This window comes from Ctenopharyngodon idella, chromosome 17 (assembly GCF_019924925.1).
Source record: "Ctenopharyngodon idella isolate HZGC_01 chromosome 17, HZGC01, whole genome shotgun sequence".
NCBI lineage: Eukaryota > Metazoa > Chordata > Actinopteri > Cypriniformes > Xenocyprididae > Ctenopharyngodon > Ctenopharyngodon idella.
In genome coordinates, this window is record NC_067236.1 from 13412446 (window position 1) to 13429680 (window position 17235).

The 17235-nt window shown below is 35.6% G+C and overlaps 1 protein-coding gene across 3 annotated transcripts in view; it reads right to left on the reverse strand.

The window, feature by feature from the left end:
• The window catches only part of alk (ALK receptor tyrosine kinase), a 392513-nt gene that overhangs the window by 71962 nt on the left and 303316 nt on the right, over positions 1-17235 (reverse strand). For all 3 annotated transcript variants that reach the window (XM_051869284.1, XM_051869283.1, XM_051869286.1), the window contains exon 5: positions 10116-10243. In XM_051869284.1, coding sequence (XP_051725244.1) covers positions 10116-10243 — 128 coding nt within the window. The remainder of the gene's footprint in view (positions 1-10115; positions 10244-17235) is intronic.

Consider the following 17235-nt stretch of genomic DNA (forward strand, 5'->3'; position numbering starts at 1 on the left):
AGAAACTCTATGCCAGTGTTTCCCAACCCTGTTCTGAACCCATTTTTTTAAATCCTCCTAATCATACAGACATGAAACAACTCATCAGCTCATTAGTGGAGATTTCAAGACCTGAAATGGATGGGTCAGATAAGGGAGATGTCCAGGGACAAGGTTTGGAAACACTGCTCTATGGAAGCATGCAAATGCAGACGCAAATTCTTGGCCAATGCCTTGCAAGCTTGAAATTATGTTCTACATCCCTAATGTGCATTCTTTCTTTCCTGTTGCAGTTAACGGGTCATTGAATCAGATTATTTACCAATTATTATGTCAACAATGTAGCTTTAACTAACTTGCTCTGCAAAATTCTCTTTGAACTGTTGCTCTGCATTGAGAGTAGTTTACCTGAAAGAGGACACTATGAAAGCTGAGAATGCAAAGCATATTTGCTTTATGATTTTGGACAAATTTTAAAAACTTAAACCAGGCAAACATGGTTTAAAATAAATCATAATGAAGAATGTCTTACATCAACTGATGTAAGAGACATGATTTGTCAGTCCTGGTCCTGGAGGGACAATGTCTTGCAGAGATTAGTTCCAACACACTTGCCTGGTCTTTAGTAATCCAAACACCTTAATTTGTTGCTTCAAGTGTAGTTAAATGGAGCAAAACTCAGAAAATGCAAAAGAGTGGCCCTTCCGGAGCAGGACTAGACACCCCTGATTTAGAGACATCCAAATGCCTACTCATTTAGATAACTAAACATTAGCGACTACACAACTTGAGTATTCAAATAACCTTTACCTTTTAAAATTTCAGTTCTAAAAAGTTTCACTTTTTTCCCTTTTAATATCAGAACTCTATAGTTTTTCAGAGATGTAGTCTGGACGTATTGCATGTTGCATGACCACTTCTTTGTATGCAAAGTTTGACTCCAACTTGTTTCATTCTGTTACCCTCCCTTTTAAATTTTTTTAATGCTTTTGCAGACATTTCTTCTTTACAATGCTATATGAATCATAGCCCTGGCCATCTGCAAAACTGCTATAACTAGGTCTTTTTTGTGTGTGTGTGGATGCATGACTGACAAGTAACAAACAATGTCGAACCCTGAGGCTATACATTCACAGGATATAAAATATCTCACATGACAGTCATGTTTTGAGACCAGGTCGAGAAAGGCCATGCTGGAAGTATCATAAAGGCCAGTGTCTTTATATCAAAGGATGCCCGAGAGAGATGGGAGGCAAGTCTGTCTGCTTCATGACGTCTTAGAGGTATAAAGCCCCTTTGATTCCATGGTGGCCTAGTTCCTTGATGTTTCCCTAGTGCTTGGCAAAGCTGGACAGTCACATTACAGCCCAAACTGCTGCCTTTCAAAGATGATTGAGAAAGAGACTCCAGAGATTAAAGCAAAAGTGCCTGAAGAATCCAGAGACGGCTGGGAGAGCAGATTCGTGATGCTCTCTTGCAGTGTGGTGTTACTACTGTATATGCTACTGATTAGAAAACCTTATCTTAGAAGAACAGTCAGAATCAAAATTTTGAAAAAAAATGTACTTGTTCTCTCTTTTTACAATGAAAATGGGACTGGAACTTTAAAGCTTCAAAAAGCACTAAGCACTATAAAAGTATAGCTCATATGACTTGTTTGCTATATATTCCAGAACCTATAAAATAACTTTCAGAACCACATCAGACCAAAGAAGGTAGGATACCTTAAGTTTTGTCTCTCAAAACAAATATATAGTATGGACCATGTTATGATTTGATATTTTATCATGATTTTTGTTATTTTGGGATACTAACAAACGTATTTGTTTGTCAAGTGGTTAGGATAAGTCATAAATCGAATTGATGTGAGGGAGAGTTTTCATTGTAGTGTGAACTGTCCCTGCAGCAACTACAGGTTGTAAAAATAGTCCTTTTGGTATGACGACAAATTTCCTTTTCTTTTCAAGTTATTTCACAAGATGAAATGAAAGTCTGAGAAACATGTCTTAATGTGTAATCATTTTATGATAGTTCTGTCTTTCTATCACAGGTAATATATGTAAGTGCCGCCTACACAGCCTGACCTTTCTCCTGGAAAAACATCAAACACTGATCTAACAAATAGATGTTAGATCAGTGACGATCTGCTCTGTCGATGGATGACAATCTAAATATCGCTGTGAAGAACCTGGGGCAAGAGAGGTTAATAAATGTGGACTTTTACAAATAATTTGTACTCTTTGAAATGAGAACAAAACATCTGAGAATTTCAGATGTGTATGCCTACAGGCAGGAAGAGTGGGAAAAGATGAGGGGTGATGAAGACGGAGAGAACAGATAGAAGTGGGGTGAGAGGAATAAATGTCCTAGATGTCTTTATTGGCTGCTGACTGGAGTTGATTTTTTTTTTTTTACATTTATATTAAGCATAATAATAACATTATTAGCATTATTTCGGTAACATACTAACAAATGGTACAAAGCAGAAAGAACAAATAAACAAAAGGAATTCAGACTGATGCTGATTTACTCACTGGTGGTCGACAAGTGTTGATCTCTAGTAATCATTTCAACTTGATTGCAGTGTTGTATAAGGGGGCAGATCACACAGCTTCACTCTCTGCACTCCCATTGGTAGTTGCCACATTGCATCGCTTCTCATTTGCATAAAGCTGAACTCTGCTCAAATCTTTCGCATTACCAACTCGCTGATGGGCCTCGAATTGCCAACTCTCATTGAAAATGAATGATTTCCAGTCACTTTGTCTCTGCAAATTGCTGTCAGTGTGAACGCCCCTACAAGTTATGACTTGAATTACCAATTTAGCGACAATCTGCAGACCCCCACGGCCTGTAGCTTGTTTGTGAAATTGCACATCTTTTTTTTTTTTTTTTTCTCAGGCTTTTCATTCACTATTTATGCTCAGTACCCAAAGCAAAGCTCAGTCCAAGATCATCTGCTATTGTTGATTTATACAAACAGTTAGGCCAGGCCAGTGGGCTAAACATTTATTACGGTGACATTTTAATGGCTGGTAAATATCACAAAAACTTTCCTGGCTTTTTAAATTTGATTTGTGAACAACAACTGATCTTGTATTGGTCTTAGAAGCAAAACAGCAGCCAGTCTAAAAATAAAATCACGTATGCATGATACCAGGCTGCTACAATGATGCTTGACAGAAAGAGCACTGTTAGGTTGCTGGTGATGTTCTCAAGCTTAATAGTATGTTCCACTTTGTTGAGTTATGGCTATAAGTATATCGCTTCTCATTAATTTTGGATGGGCAGAAAAAAAAAATGGTGCACAAAACACTTCCATCATTATAAGATGATGTCGTTTTTTCATCTTGGATGTCTGATTTGAGTCATTCATGTCACTTACAACCGGCTAACAGCAAGGGTCAGATTATTGTCCTTGTCGTGTATTATATGATGCAGTTCCTAATAAAGTGAACAGTCAATTGGCTGCTAACCCCATTTTATATTTCCTCTCACATTTACAGGGCCCGTTTGCACCTGGTCACTTCATGTGTTTCCACTGATCGGATAGATATCTAATTTGTTAAAACATTTACACATAAATGTGTCACCGCAAAAAAAATATAAATCTGATCTTTATTTCTCACACTATATGCAAACTCATGTCAACGAAAGCAACAGATAAGCACTTCACTTCACTTAATTTCAATATCAAAGACCGCAATAGGAGAGCGGCATCAACTCTGGTAAGATCATTAAGTCTCACTACTTTTAAAGAAGATAATTGTGTTTTGAGCATCTGCAACTTACTTTTAGTTTCATTTGTGTGTTTGCTAAAGAGAATGAGTACTCAGCTACTCATCTGCGGCGATGCGTGTTGCAGAAGCATTGTCATATCTGGGTATAACTTGTCATATAGCCTATAACATGCTCTCACACGTTTATTTTTTTAACATTTACATATGTGGTTTCAACAACCAGATGCATTTACACATGTCCAGTTTTATTTGTTTGAAGATCATAATTTCAGTGATTATGGCCCCTTAAACAAAAATGTATTTACAGACACTGTAGCTATTAATGAGACCATTACATTGAGAGGTGAAAGAAGAAAGATAATAAACTATAAACATATACATATAAAAATTCTTGCCAATAAACACCAGCTGAACTACACTACAGTCAGCACACCTTCAACACTTATTTACTCAGAGTTCAGTTAACTCACTGTGTGATATCTCTTGTGAAAAAGAATACTGACTATGGGTATAATACACTTTAAAAGAATATTGTTTAGCACAAACTGAATGTAATGTGTTGGATACTTAACTGCATGTTATTAAATAAATGAAAATGTATTCTTGTTTAAATTTATATTAAATGCAATTAATTGAACTCAAGAGTACTTTTTTGACCAGCTTAAGTAGGACTTAAGCACATCTTCATCCCCTGTTTCACAGACAAGGCTTAAGTCTAGTCCCAGACTAAAATGCATGTTTGACTTGTTTTAACTGAAATCAACATGCACTGACATATCTTAAAATATGTCACTGCCATTGTTTTATCTCAAGATGCACACCAATAATGTTTTTTTTTTCTTTTTCTTCTTTTTCTTCTTCTCTAAGGCATGTTTATAAAAGCTACTTAAATATCCTAATTGATCTAAGCTTAATCTAAGCTCTGCCTGTGAAACCAGGCCTATATTTAATTTTATAATTACTTCTGTTGTCTTTCAAATATGGTGTACTGCTTAACATATTGACAAGCTTTTATGGTAAACTAAAATATAATTTTATGTCATTTCTTTTGAAAATTGTAAGTCATTTATTTGAAATTACATATTTGTAATGATGAAGTTGCAGTTCAGTGCATTTCAATATATTAACTTTAAATGTTATATCAAATAACACGTTATTTAAAATGATAATCAACTGCTTTACATGTGCTTTATAATGTAATTCAACATCAAAATAAGTGTACTTCTTTAAAGCATGACAATATATTATTAAAACCTAATGATTTTAAAAAGTGTACTTAAGAAACACAGTCATGAAAGTGTGCTCTTAAGAGGTCTTTTATTTCCACACTATTATATCAGTTCTAAAAAATATACTGTTAAGATTTGCAGTACACTCCAAATGCACATTCAATTTAATTAAGTGTACTTCTTTTTCACAAGGGATAATCTGATGGAGTCTGCTCTGGCTTCTGACCTTCATCATCATCACTAATTATCATAATCTTCATGACATCATCTGCACAAAAATGTACTATACATTTAATTGATCAACTTAAGATTCTCTTAATCAAATCAACATTGTCATATGATTCTCTTCAAACATATCTACCCGCCCCCTGAGAAAGACTGAAGCTGCTTCCTTTGAACCCTTGAGCACACATCCCTCAGCACACGATAGTCTGACTAGAGAACCACTAAGCGTCATCCCCACTGGACCTTTCCTGGGATTCACATTCTCACTGCTCAACCGCTCACAGCACAGCTCATTTCACTCACTCAGTCTCGCGGGCCTGAATGATTGATGGTTGGGGGAAAGACTTGGCGCACCTCCACGGTCCATCCCAGGCTGTAAAGCAGCAAGCATCACCATGTTAGACCCTGACAGCTGCACAGCTTAATGGGGAAGGATATAGACTGGGGAACACGAGGCTGCTGGTCCAAGCCCCTATGGGTCCCAGTTGCTATAATAAATGAATGAATGGATGCGGCCTGTTTTCTTGAATGGCTGATGACAAAATAAAAATGCCATGAGGGAAATCGAGTTGTTTGTGCACATGTTGTCCCTATATACTCAGAAATCAATATTCATCCTGTCATCTTTTAGAATTTCATTTGCATGATTAATAGAGGGACCACATATTGTAAAAATATTAATAAGCACTGAAGTAGTTACAGTATGTTAAAATATTTATTTTTCGAAGAAATATTAATACAAAAGACTATGCTAAACTACTTAAGGTTTTTATTTTAAGAATTGTATTCTTTTAATTAGGATTTTCTTATTCTTTATGATATTATGCTCATCAGAAAAGGTGTAATCATGTCACAGTATATGAATTGCATTTTGTAATACATTTTTAAATTGCATAATACAGAGACATTTTGATTTTGTTTACTTAAAAATGGTATCGCTGACTTACTCTCAAGTATGTTAGCTTAATCAAATTTACCTATACAAAAAAAAAAAAAAACAAAAAAAAAAAGGTACGTGACCTGTAATCTTTGCAACCTTTAAGCTAAATTAGTTGTTAATTCGATCACTTCTCAGTGCATTCAAACAAGTTATTTAGAGAAGCATCTTATATAAGTGATGGTAAAAACAATCGACCCAGGGACACTTTCTCTGAACTCATCACAGTGAGAGATGATGGGAAATTGAACACCTTCACTTTGCACTCACAGTAAGGCACTGCAGTGGCCGTTCACTACACTGTTTCGCAAGGAAAAAAAAAAAAAAAAGGAAAAAAAAAAAGGAGAATATAACTCAAAGAATATAAATGGACCTCATCAAACCTCTGCAGAACTGGGCTCAGCCTGCTAGACACATTTTTATGATAGTGGTGTAATCAAAATCAGGTTTGCTGGAGGGAGCAAAAAGCAGATGACTCAGACAGCAACAAACATGGAGTGAGTTAACGTTTTATGATTGGATGATCTACACCTCCGCATTGTCTTGAGACCGAGGTGATGGCAGCGCTCGTTGTAGCTCTGCTGAGATAAGGTGACAGAGCTTTTGAACGCAAATTGTAGGTTGCTGAATATGTGCACTGTGAGTAGTGTAAATGCAACATAACCAAAAATATCTGTTTTCACTGCCATTTCAAGAATCACTATTACTATTACTTGCTCATACCTTGAACAAACCAATCACTGCATTACATTTAGCCACATACTAGAACTCATTCAGGAGAGATTTGCTATTATTTTCTAGGTGACCAGACGATTTTTTGTTTGTTTAATTCATAGGGACAATGCACATTAATGAGCATCAGTATAAAAGTTCTAATGTAAACATGCCAGATTATAGAGACATAGCTAATTTACATCCGTTTTGGAATCATAACAGGTACTGATAGATACCCCCTTTTTTTTTTTTTTTTTGAACATTTGAGCCCTTGAGAAACTCTCTGCCCATCCCTGTAAACATTTAAATTTGAATAACTTTAATATACTTGAAGTGTCCACCAAGCACTATAGGAAAACACAAGTATAGGATCGGGACTCTGTATCGGCAGATACTCAATATTACATGACTCGGATCGGATCGGGGTAGAGCTGCATGACTAATCGTAAAAAGATGGCGTTCTCGATTCAAACACACACGCGATCTTACTTTATTAATAACAACGATTTGCCTGTGTCTGTTAAACTTTAGACAATATCATATCGGAACATTCAAATCTGTTTTTGTGATGCCGCTCTAATCCAGAGAGAGCAGTTTTGAATCACACAGTAGTTATTTCTGTGTTATAAATATTTAAATTATCACAGAATACAGAGATAAAAGTTTAAAGTTAGTATGTATGTATATATATATATATATATATATATATATATATATATATATGTGTGTGTGTGTGTGTGTGTGTGTATATAAACATTGATGTCTATGATAGAAAAATTTTTTTAGTTATATATTCAGAATCGTGGGAGAATCTCTATTTGAAACAACAACAACAAAAAAATTGTGATTCTCATTTTATCCAGAATTGTGCAGCTCTAGATAGGGGGCACAAAAACACTTGATCGGGACATCCCTAATTCTACTGTGTTGAGGATTTATATTCCTTTTAATGTTTGATGGTACAATTTGAGCTACTGAGGACAATATTTACATGTTATATTAAGTTTATTTGAAATGGATGTTGATTGTAATAATTAAAGATAAATCACACAGATAATTAATGTTTAATTCTATATTTCTTCATTTATTTGAGAAAATCTGTAGGCTTATCTGTGAATGCATATACTGTACTCACTAAACCATTAAACTGCAGCTCTAAAGCAGTCATTTTTTTTATTTATTAAAATCCTAGTCTAACGAGCAATGCTTAACACTAACAACCACTCAGAACACTTTAGAAACTAATTTGAATTCTTCATGCTAACAACAATGCACAATTTAGCATTGTGACAGCGAATTTTTCAACCACTCACACCGTCTTCAGAAAATGTAAAAATGTTGTGGTCTTATTTCGTCTTACGCTTTGTCTAGATAATTTAGCAAAGATGATGTGCCAAAAACAGAACGAAAAGAGTCACGTTTAGATCTCTTTTGATTACAGCAATTACTTCATTTCATTAAGGGAAATTTCAAGCCTTATCAAACACATCTCTCTCACACAAGCACACACATGCACACAGTCTTCAGCTTTGCAAATCAGTACATCAAGTGAGCACGTTTTTGGGTGGCAGGTAATTCGAGCTCTAGTGGCAGGTGCTTCAGGAAGGAAAGCCGCGCTGTAAAGCATGTCAATCTGCTAATATCTATTATGGTAAGCGGGGGTGGAATAGAGCTTGAAAGAGCAGGGCATTTAACAGCAAGAACAGAGGAACACAGCGTGCCTCAGGACGAGAACAGCCTGTCTAACGTAGTGACCCCCGGAGGGATTTGTTTGGGCAGACGCAAAAAAAAAAAAAAAAAAAACTGGGCTACCGAGCTACACAACCCTGAAACAATTAGAGATCTGTCTGCCTCTGAATTTGCATGACAAGCAGCGTTCTGTTCCCTGCGGTCAGACATGGACAATTTCCCCGCCAGTTATTGAATCAGGAAGCACAGAGCAGAAAAAAGAGAAAATTAAAAAAAGGGAGCACAAGAAAAATGAATGCTCTATAGTAAATGTTGTAGTTCAAATGAGGAAGTGGCACGAGGCAGTTGCTCTCCTTACATAGGTTGAGTGTTAGAAAAAATGCATGCAATACGCTTGTACAAAGAGGCATTGCTTCTGGGCATCAAACTTGTGTTACAATCTTTCTACCTTTGATTGAAAGGTTTGTAAAGTTATTTGGGGGGAAAAATATGAATGTACTATTATGCAACTTTTTTGTACTTGATTAAAAAAGGCAATAAGTCGAAACTCACAGACACATTTGCATTGTAATATTCTGCCCTGCAATGACTTGCAATATTTTACATCCAAAGTTTATGACTTTATGAGGTTTTACAGAAACTAAACAGAGCACAGTCTCATTTTGAGTTCTGCCATCCAAAAAACAAAAAGGCAATAAACCATATTCTCTTTTGATCATATTAATCTTGTTAAAGCAGAAGATAAAAAACAATCACAGAACCTGTCGCTCTTTGATTAGTACTTGGTTGTTGTCAACTTTTGGGCCAAGAACTAATAAGTAAGACATGTTCCAGTTCCTGGAACAACATTCCTGTCTGATAATTTAGTCCTACCCCTAAACCTAACCCTACACATAAAATATATACACTCTTGTAGAAGCACCTAACCCTGATTGTAAGCCTAAACTTGACATAAACTGTAAACTTGACCCTCAAATCTGATTGGTTGATTGGAATTTTGTTCCTGGATCAACAAAGACGTTGATCCTGGGACATGTTGTACTTGGTGAAATCACTTTCACTGCCCAGTTCAGCAGTATTTATTTGACCAAAAACAATTATAAACAGTATTGTCAAATATTACTACAATTTAAAAGAACTGTTTTCAATTTCAATATCTTTTAAATGTGATTTATTCCTGTGATCTTCAGTATCACATGATCCTTCAGATCATTCTAATATGCTGATTTGGTGCTCAAAACATTTCTTATTATAAATGGTTAATCAATATTTTAAAATATATTAAAATAGTATTTGTGATCAAATAAATGCAGCCTTCTTGAGCCGAAAGACTTCTTTCAAATACTTTAAAAATATGAATGATTTCAAACTTTTGATGGGTAGTATGGGAATTTAAAAAAAAAAAAAAAAAAAAAAAATTATATATATATCAAAGAGCAGGCTTTTTTATCATTGATTTTCAACTTGATTTTAGACTTCGGAGTACAAATCCGAACTTTCAAAAATACATCAATCAAAGGAAAAAAACTTTCCAATTTCTACTAGTATGAAAAACGATGCACTTTCAGAAACTGAAACATTTCTAAAACGTAAAACACTCACTTATGGTGCAGTTGGTGGTGAAGCGGGGGTCATAGGTCGCTGTCTCCATGTCGCCGGGCTGGTTGTAGCTGGAAGAAATCCTGAAGGGTTTGCTCCGAGCTCCCAAGCTGAGGTGTACCACCGCCCAGCTGAAAAGGAGAGAGAGAACCAGCAAGATCAGCAGCAGAACCCAGCAGCAGGGCTGATGCAGTGCCCGCAGTGGGCTGTAGGAGGTCATGGTGGCCCCTGGGAGACCGTCCCCGGTTTGGGTCAGTTCAGAAGTCTCTGGAGATCTTATGGAGGGAGACGTCTGGCCGTCTGACACCAAACCGGCCCCCTCTGCCATTTTTGGGTCATCCTCTGCTACCGTATCACACATTCCCTAAATCCTTCAGATATCCACGCTGCTTATGGAAGCTCTGCCAGTTGAAATCAAAGGGCAGGTATGTGTTTATGTGTGTACAGATGCTGTCTCCACCGGACGATACCAGTGGAAGAATGCACGGATGCTCAGTTGCTCTGTGGGTTTTGTGCTTTTTAACCAAACTACCTCTCATAAGGAAGTCAATGACCTAGCTAATTTTATTAAGCAAATTGCTTGCATTTCAATTTGCTAGTGGCCAGTGACCAATGATTTCAGTCTCCACCCTCTCTCTTCTCCCTCTCCTGTGCTTTTCCTTCTCCCAGACCTGTAACCTGCCTGTTGTGTTGTTGTTTCGCATCTCACTGCGAGATTTGCATTGATGTCTGAGTCGAGACCCATGACTAAGTGGGCGTTGATCCTCTAAACAAACATGCAGACAGCTAGCAATCATAGGGAAATGAAGACAGGCAGCTCTCTGACAGAAATAATGCACTCGGATACACTTGAGTTAAGATTATTCCACATTTCAATTTTCAATGATCCAGTGTTTGTATGACTGATTTCACATCATTAAAGTCAATGTGAATTGCTGTTTTAAATCACATTCACAATAAGACATTTTGATGTGAAACAGGATATTTAACAAAACAAACAAACAAAAAAAAAAAACCTGAATGTGATATACTATAAATAATGTTTAAAGTTTTAATAACCCACATTTACTTCCTTTGTATGCACACACTCACACACACACAGACATTTTCTAAAATATCTTTTTTTATGTTTCTCAGGTGAAATAAAGTCATACTGGTTTGGAAGTACAGACTTTTCATTTTTGGGTGAACTATCCCTTTATGTAGCTACTCTAGACTATGGAAAACCACTATAGAAGTTTATCCATAACGATTTCCACTTCTGAAAACTCCGGAAATGTGAAAAGAGTCGATTGGTATTATCCAGTAGCCAAAGTTTCAGTTTTTTTCAAGGTTTCAACAATTTCAAGTCTTTTTTTTTTCTCTATAGAAAAACTAATTGTTCACAGTAGGACCACAATAAGATAAATATAGTCCATTTTGAGTTCAAGATGACTTTAAGTGCTGCTTTATCCTCTGAGGCAGAGCATTAGAGGCAGGCCCGGCTCCAGCTTTGAAATGTAAGGTGACATTCCTGGTGGGCTGGAGTTTTAATATTATTTTATTTTTTTCCCCTTAACAGATTTTGTAACTTTATTTTATAACAAAAGGAGCAGGTCTTAAAAAGGGACATAGAGAGTTCAGCATTTAGGAGTTTACCTGTTATTGTACTATACTTTGTGGCCCCACCACTAAATAAATAAATAAATAACTCATCCTGGGTCACCATTTCATTTCTGTGACATTAGGCAGTTTTGATTTATTTGATGTTTAATGTTGATGATTACGTTATTACATATGCATCTGCTTACATACAGTATGCTATCACTTGTTTCTGCTTTTTCTCCGCCTGTGTTTTGATCTGGAGATTATGTACTCTTCCAGAAGATGTGTAATAGAGCCCCCTACCGTATAACAGTGAAAACATGGAAAACTGAAAAATTCCGTCAATGGCGGGGAAAGAATTAAGAATTTCAAGGCAAAATGTTCCAGTTTAAGATTTTTTTTTACTGCCACTGGATGTGATGTTAGTGATAAAGACCAGATCTTTCCACCTGGAGTAGTAATGGAGGAGGAAGTTTGGCAAAAGGAGTGTTACCTGCCTGAGTCATACTTAACATTTCTCCCATGCATCAGACTGGGTTGACTCACTCGTTGTTGACTCAATGTTAGCAGAAGCAGCACCTGTCTTTCAGGCATCTTATTTAGACTTCAGTGATAACACCTCAACCTAATAAAATCTATTTCATTTAGTAGAGATACCAGTCCTTCTACAGTATTGGTATCAAGTAATATGTAGATTTTAGGTACAACATGCGTATGTGCACATATATGTGAAGAGCACTCTCACTATACCTCTGCCACTAATGTACTGCAAGTTCATATAGTGTCACAGTAGGTTTATGTCGAAGGAATAGTTTCCTCAAAAATGAAAATTCTGGCTGTGTTCGAAATTGCTGTGTTACACCCTACTCTGAAATGGGAGCTAATTTAGCCCCCCAAAAGTTGTTCCTATAACTAAAATCATCCCCAGTTCCTGAGGTGCAAACATGCCAAAAACCGGGTATTTCTTCCAGTGCGAAAGCTCCTATACTAATCCAGTTCTTGTTTTGAACTCATTGACTTTTCAAGTTTATAATCACTTTTTGTTGTTGCTGTTGTTTATCAGTATGTTCCTTACCTCAGATATCACAAACAGATTTGGGGCAGTCGTTAATTGTAATATTTGAATGGTGTGATGATTAAGATAATATTTTCCTTATATTAATAGCCTAATTGTATTTTCTTTACACTAACATTTCAAATGATTATAAATAAATAAATGATGATCAAGGTGCTGTGATTCACTGCTTTAATCGCTGGTTTGTTTTAAAAATATATATTCTCAGGTTGTCATCCTGCCTCTTTGCAATAAAATCAAACCTACGCCCATGTTTAAATGTGAAAAAGGGAGAGGAGAATTGAACTTGTCATCAAAAGCTGTGGTTTTCATCATTGCTAATGTTGTTTTGTAGATCTAGAATAATGCATATTAATGTGCACAAATGCGCAATATATTATCATTAAGGTTGCATTTGGAAAATTATTCCAGTGCTTTCAGCAGTCAACCTTAACTTACTTACGTAAGACTGAGAAACACACACATTCACACAAACAAAGCTGACTTATACTATAACATAAGCTATGTTCTGGCAGACACTTGCTTTTCATCTAATAAACCAGTTTTGAACTGCATGGAATTATGAGTTGCACAAATGCCATTTGTATAATTTCAATTTCAGCACTATTTTAGGTTAAATTACCTCCTCTGGGCAGAAGGCATACAGTCATATCTACTCATTAATTTCATTGGACAGTGTTGTCATTAGATACACTCTATGATAATAAAAGCTTGCATGCTCATGGCATTGTGAATATAATTTCGGTGCCCTCATTGCCGCTTCACAGCAACTCTTCACTGATATAGTCACTGTCTCCTGGTGTATTATTATAGTCAATGTTGCATAGAAAATGACATTTTCCAGCTGAGTGAATGCTCTAGTAGAGTAAAACACACTAAGAGCATGTTAAGATCAAACATGATAGAGCTCTTTTTGAGATAAAAGTTCCCAGGTAGTCAAATGCTAATACAGCAAAATACATTAAAATATAAAATATAACTCCATTCCATAAGACAAAAAAAAAGAAAAAAAGATTAAGAAAATGTTTTAGCAGTGTTCTCTGCTAAAGCAATAAGCCCCAGTAAGACGTGGAGCGGAGTGCCTAAAACCCCCTTAGCTGTTATAAATTCACTGTAAACCACGGCTTCACTGGACTTATTGCTTTTATAAAATGGTTACCACACAATAAAAATATTAAAGCCAAAAAATATGTATCAATGCAAATTCATTAAGTAAAATCATTAAAAGCCTTCCTTCCACTAGAAAAAATAGTCCCTGACCATGAACAGCAACAGAAGTTACATTTATTATGCCATTAGATGGCGGCAAAGACTGTCTTTATGAGCGAGTCACTCAGTCGCAAAGACTTCTATATTGAAACTTGTTGTGAACACAGAACAAGACGCAAATGACAAATGTTTTGACTAGCACTGCCAGTGTCAGCAGGGCACGGGAAAACCCATTAAATGTTAAAAGGACAATATCGCAGCAGACATTAAAACAGATTTTTTATTATGAACATAGGACCGACTCTCACAAAACTTTTCTACATAATGCAGTAAGCTTTAATGAACAAAATCAATTGAGAACAAACATATGTTTACGTTGCTAAGAGTGGTTGCTAAGACACTCAGTGGCGCAGCGATACATGTAACACGGTCAGCTGTATGTTTTCGGGAATTTTACAACAGCTTCGAGCGCGGCTCAACCAATCAGAATCAAGGGCCGGAACTACCTGTTTTATAATACCAATTTTAATTTTGGTTATTTTATTTCCAAATTTACTACCAAAATGTGTAAAAAAACTTCATACCACATTTGCAGGATTGTATTAGCAACAAACTAATATATGAGCTGAATATTATTTATGTTTTTTTTTTGTTGTTGTTGTTGTTGTTTGTTTTGTTTTATGAATTTGTTTTATTTTATTTTTTTCCTGTTTTTGTTCAACAATCAATTCAGGACTGTGAAAATGAAGTAGAAAGATGTTGTTTAAATTTGCATACTACCTGTCCTAAATAGTATGCAAGATAAGAATTAGTGCATCGCAAATCATTGTACACTGAAAAAAGTAAGCTAAATATGCCTGGTTGATATCCATTTCCAATTAATGTTCCATACTGTACTTTTAGCTAGATTTCTCATAATCCCGCAACAGCAAAAAAAGAAAAGAAAAAAAAAAAAAAGCATGCGGTAATTCACTTTCAACTTTTTCAAGTTTCCAAAGCAGATTTGTATGGGAGCCCATTTCCACCACGTAAGAGAAAAAACAAACAAACAAACAAAAAACGCTCTGGTAAATCATAATTTTGAAATTAAAAAAATAAATTAAACTTGTGAATTTCGACTTTTGTTTCATAATTTTGACTTTTAATCTAATAATTATGACTTTCAGTCATACTTTTTAGATTAAAAGTCAAAATTATGAAACAAAAGTCGAAATTCACAAGTTGAAATTATGTGATAAAAAAACTAAATTATGACAATGAATTTTTTTTTTTTTTTTTAGTATTCATGTAATAATCAGGATCATGTAAAGTCAGGCCATCATTAATAAACATCTCTCCATGCCGGGGTCCTGATCACAATTATACATTGCATTCACATAATACTGGCCCTCACATGCTACTCAGGAAGTATATTGGGTTATCACCACCTGCAAAATTAGCAAGCACTCCAATTATTGTTTTAATTTCCAGTGCTAATGAATTCTAAAGATTATCATTATGGAAAACAGGGTGAGATAAAGCAGTAAAACACCTTCTTGATCTGCTCTCCTCCAATGCTGTGATTAGCATCTGTGCCTCTCTGTAGCACCTCAATTAAACATTTTGATCTAATTAATCAAGTGTCCTGTGGGACATCCCTCGACTCCAAATAAAAATCTCTCATGCAAGAGTTATTAACATGACTAATAAGCACTGTGCCTGATAACATTTTTCATTATTATTAGCATTATAACTCATAAAACATCATCATACCGACCGATAAGCTCTGGAATGCTAGCTCTGACCTTTGAGTGTCTTTTCATGTGGACACGCGGCCATTACGAAATCAACTTTAATATACGGGCGCCGACCAACTCTTGCAGGTCAATTCATCATGTGTGTCTCATTAACGATCTTTAATTAGATTTTGCTGTTTCTGCCCATGCTTTGTTACGTTCAAACCTCAGCGACTTTTAAGGTCACCAAGGCCACCTACAAAATATGTTTTGCTTGCTTGTTTGTTTGCGTTAGTGCAGCTGTTGTTATTGACTATATGATATATTAGCATGCTGAAAGATGCACCAGCCATTCTGCAGTGGAGCGACATGGTGGGTTGAAGTGAAATAAATATTATGATTTGTATTTCAAAATCTTTTTAAGTGACAAGATTAAATTATATGAAATTAAGAAAACAAACATTTTAAGTATTTATAAAAAGACAGCAAAAAAAAAAAAAAAACACTGTATTTGATCAAAAATAACATCTATATTTAATAACAAAGCTGCAAAAGGTTGAAAACGTTACATATTAAACAATATGAATGTCTCTGCTATAAAAAAAAATTGCAATCTGTATATTATGAAATATTATGCTTTGAAATGGGCATGATGCTTATCCTAGCAAAAATTAATGAAAACATTTAGTTAGGCATCCAGATAAGGCTGAGTAGTTTAGAGTTGTGAAAGATGATTGCTAATAATAGTGTAGAGTGACTTGGAATGTTACAACTGACCAATCAGAATCAAGTATTTCAGAGAGCAGTGTAATAAATTGATTTACTACTATGTAATAACATTTAAATTAAACATTCAATACAACACAGTTATGTACATACAAGTTTTTTACATTTACACTTATATTTAAAAAATACTTGCATGTAATTACATCTGCAATTAATTTCTATAATTACATAATTACACTGTTGACAGCTCCCTTACACCCTAACCCACTCTTACCACCAAACCTGATTTCAATATTACAAACGTGTTTTGCAAAACATGAACACACTAAATGCATTGTACCTTTTTGTAAAATGACGATTGTCAGTAACGGCGTTCAGCCTTACATTGTTCAAACTGGAGTCAGACACTGATGGAGAGACTTAGGAAAAAGTTAAAACTTTTAGAATGCAGCTGTACGTTTCTGAATGGTTAGTGGATCAATTTATGTAGTTGCTGTGGAGTTGATTCAGCTCATCCACTAGCATGTGCCGTCATGTTAATCTTTTGTGCAAATAAAGCGTTGAATTGACAACTCTTCCTCTTCCCTAAAGCAGCCCAGCATGACCTCGCCCCCTTTGTTGCATGTTCTCGGGGGCAGGGTTTATGTAAATTTTAGGGTTAGTGATGTCACTAAACCGGGAAGAAGCTTGTTGTAGTCCCTACCAGCCGTTTGTTGTAGTCCTTAAACAGCTAATTCTTTAAAAGAAAATATCTCTCTTTGCATTGAACTTTGAGCGTCGTAACTTTGCAGATGTTGTTTATGCTCTAACAGCA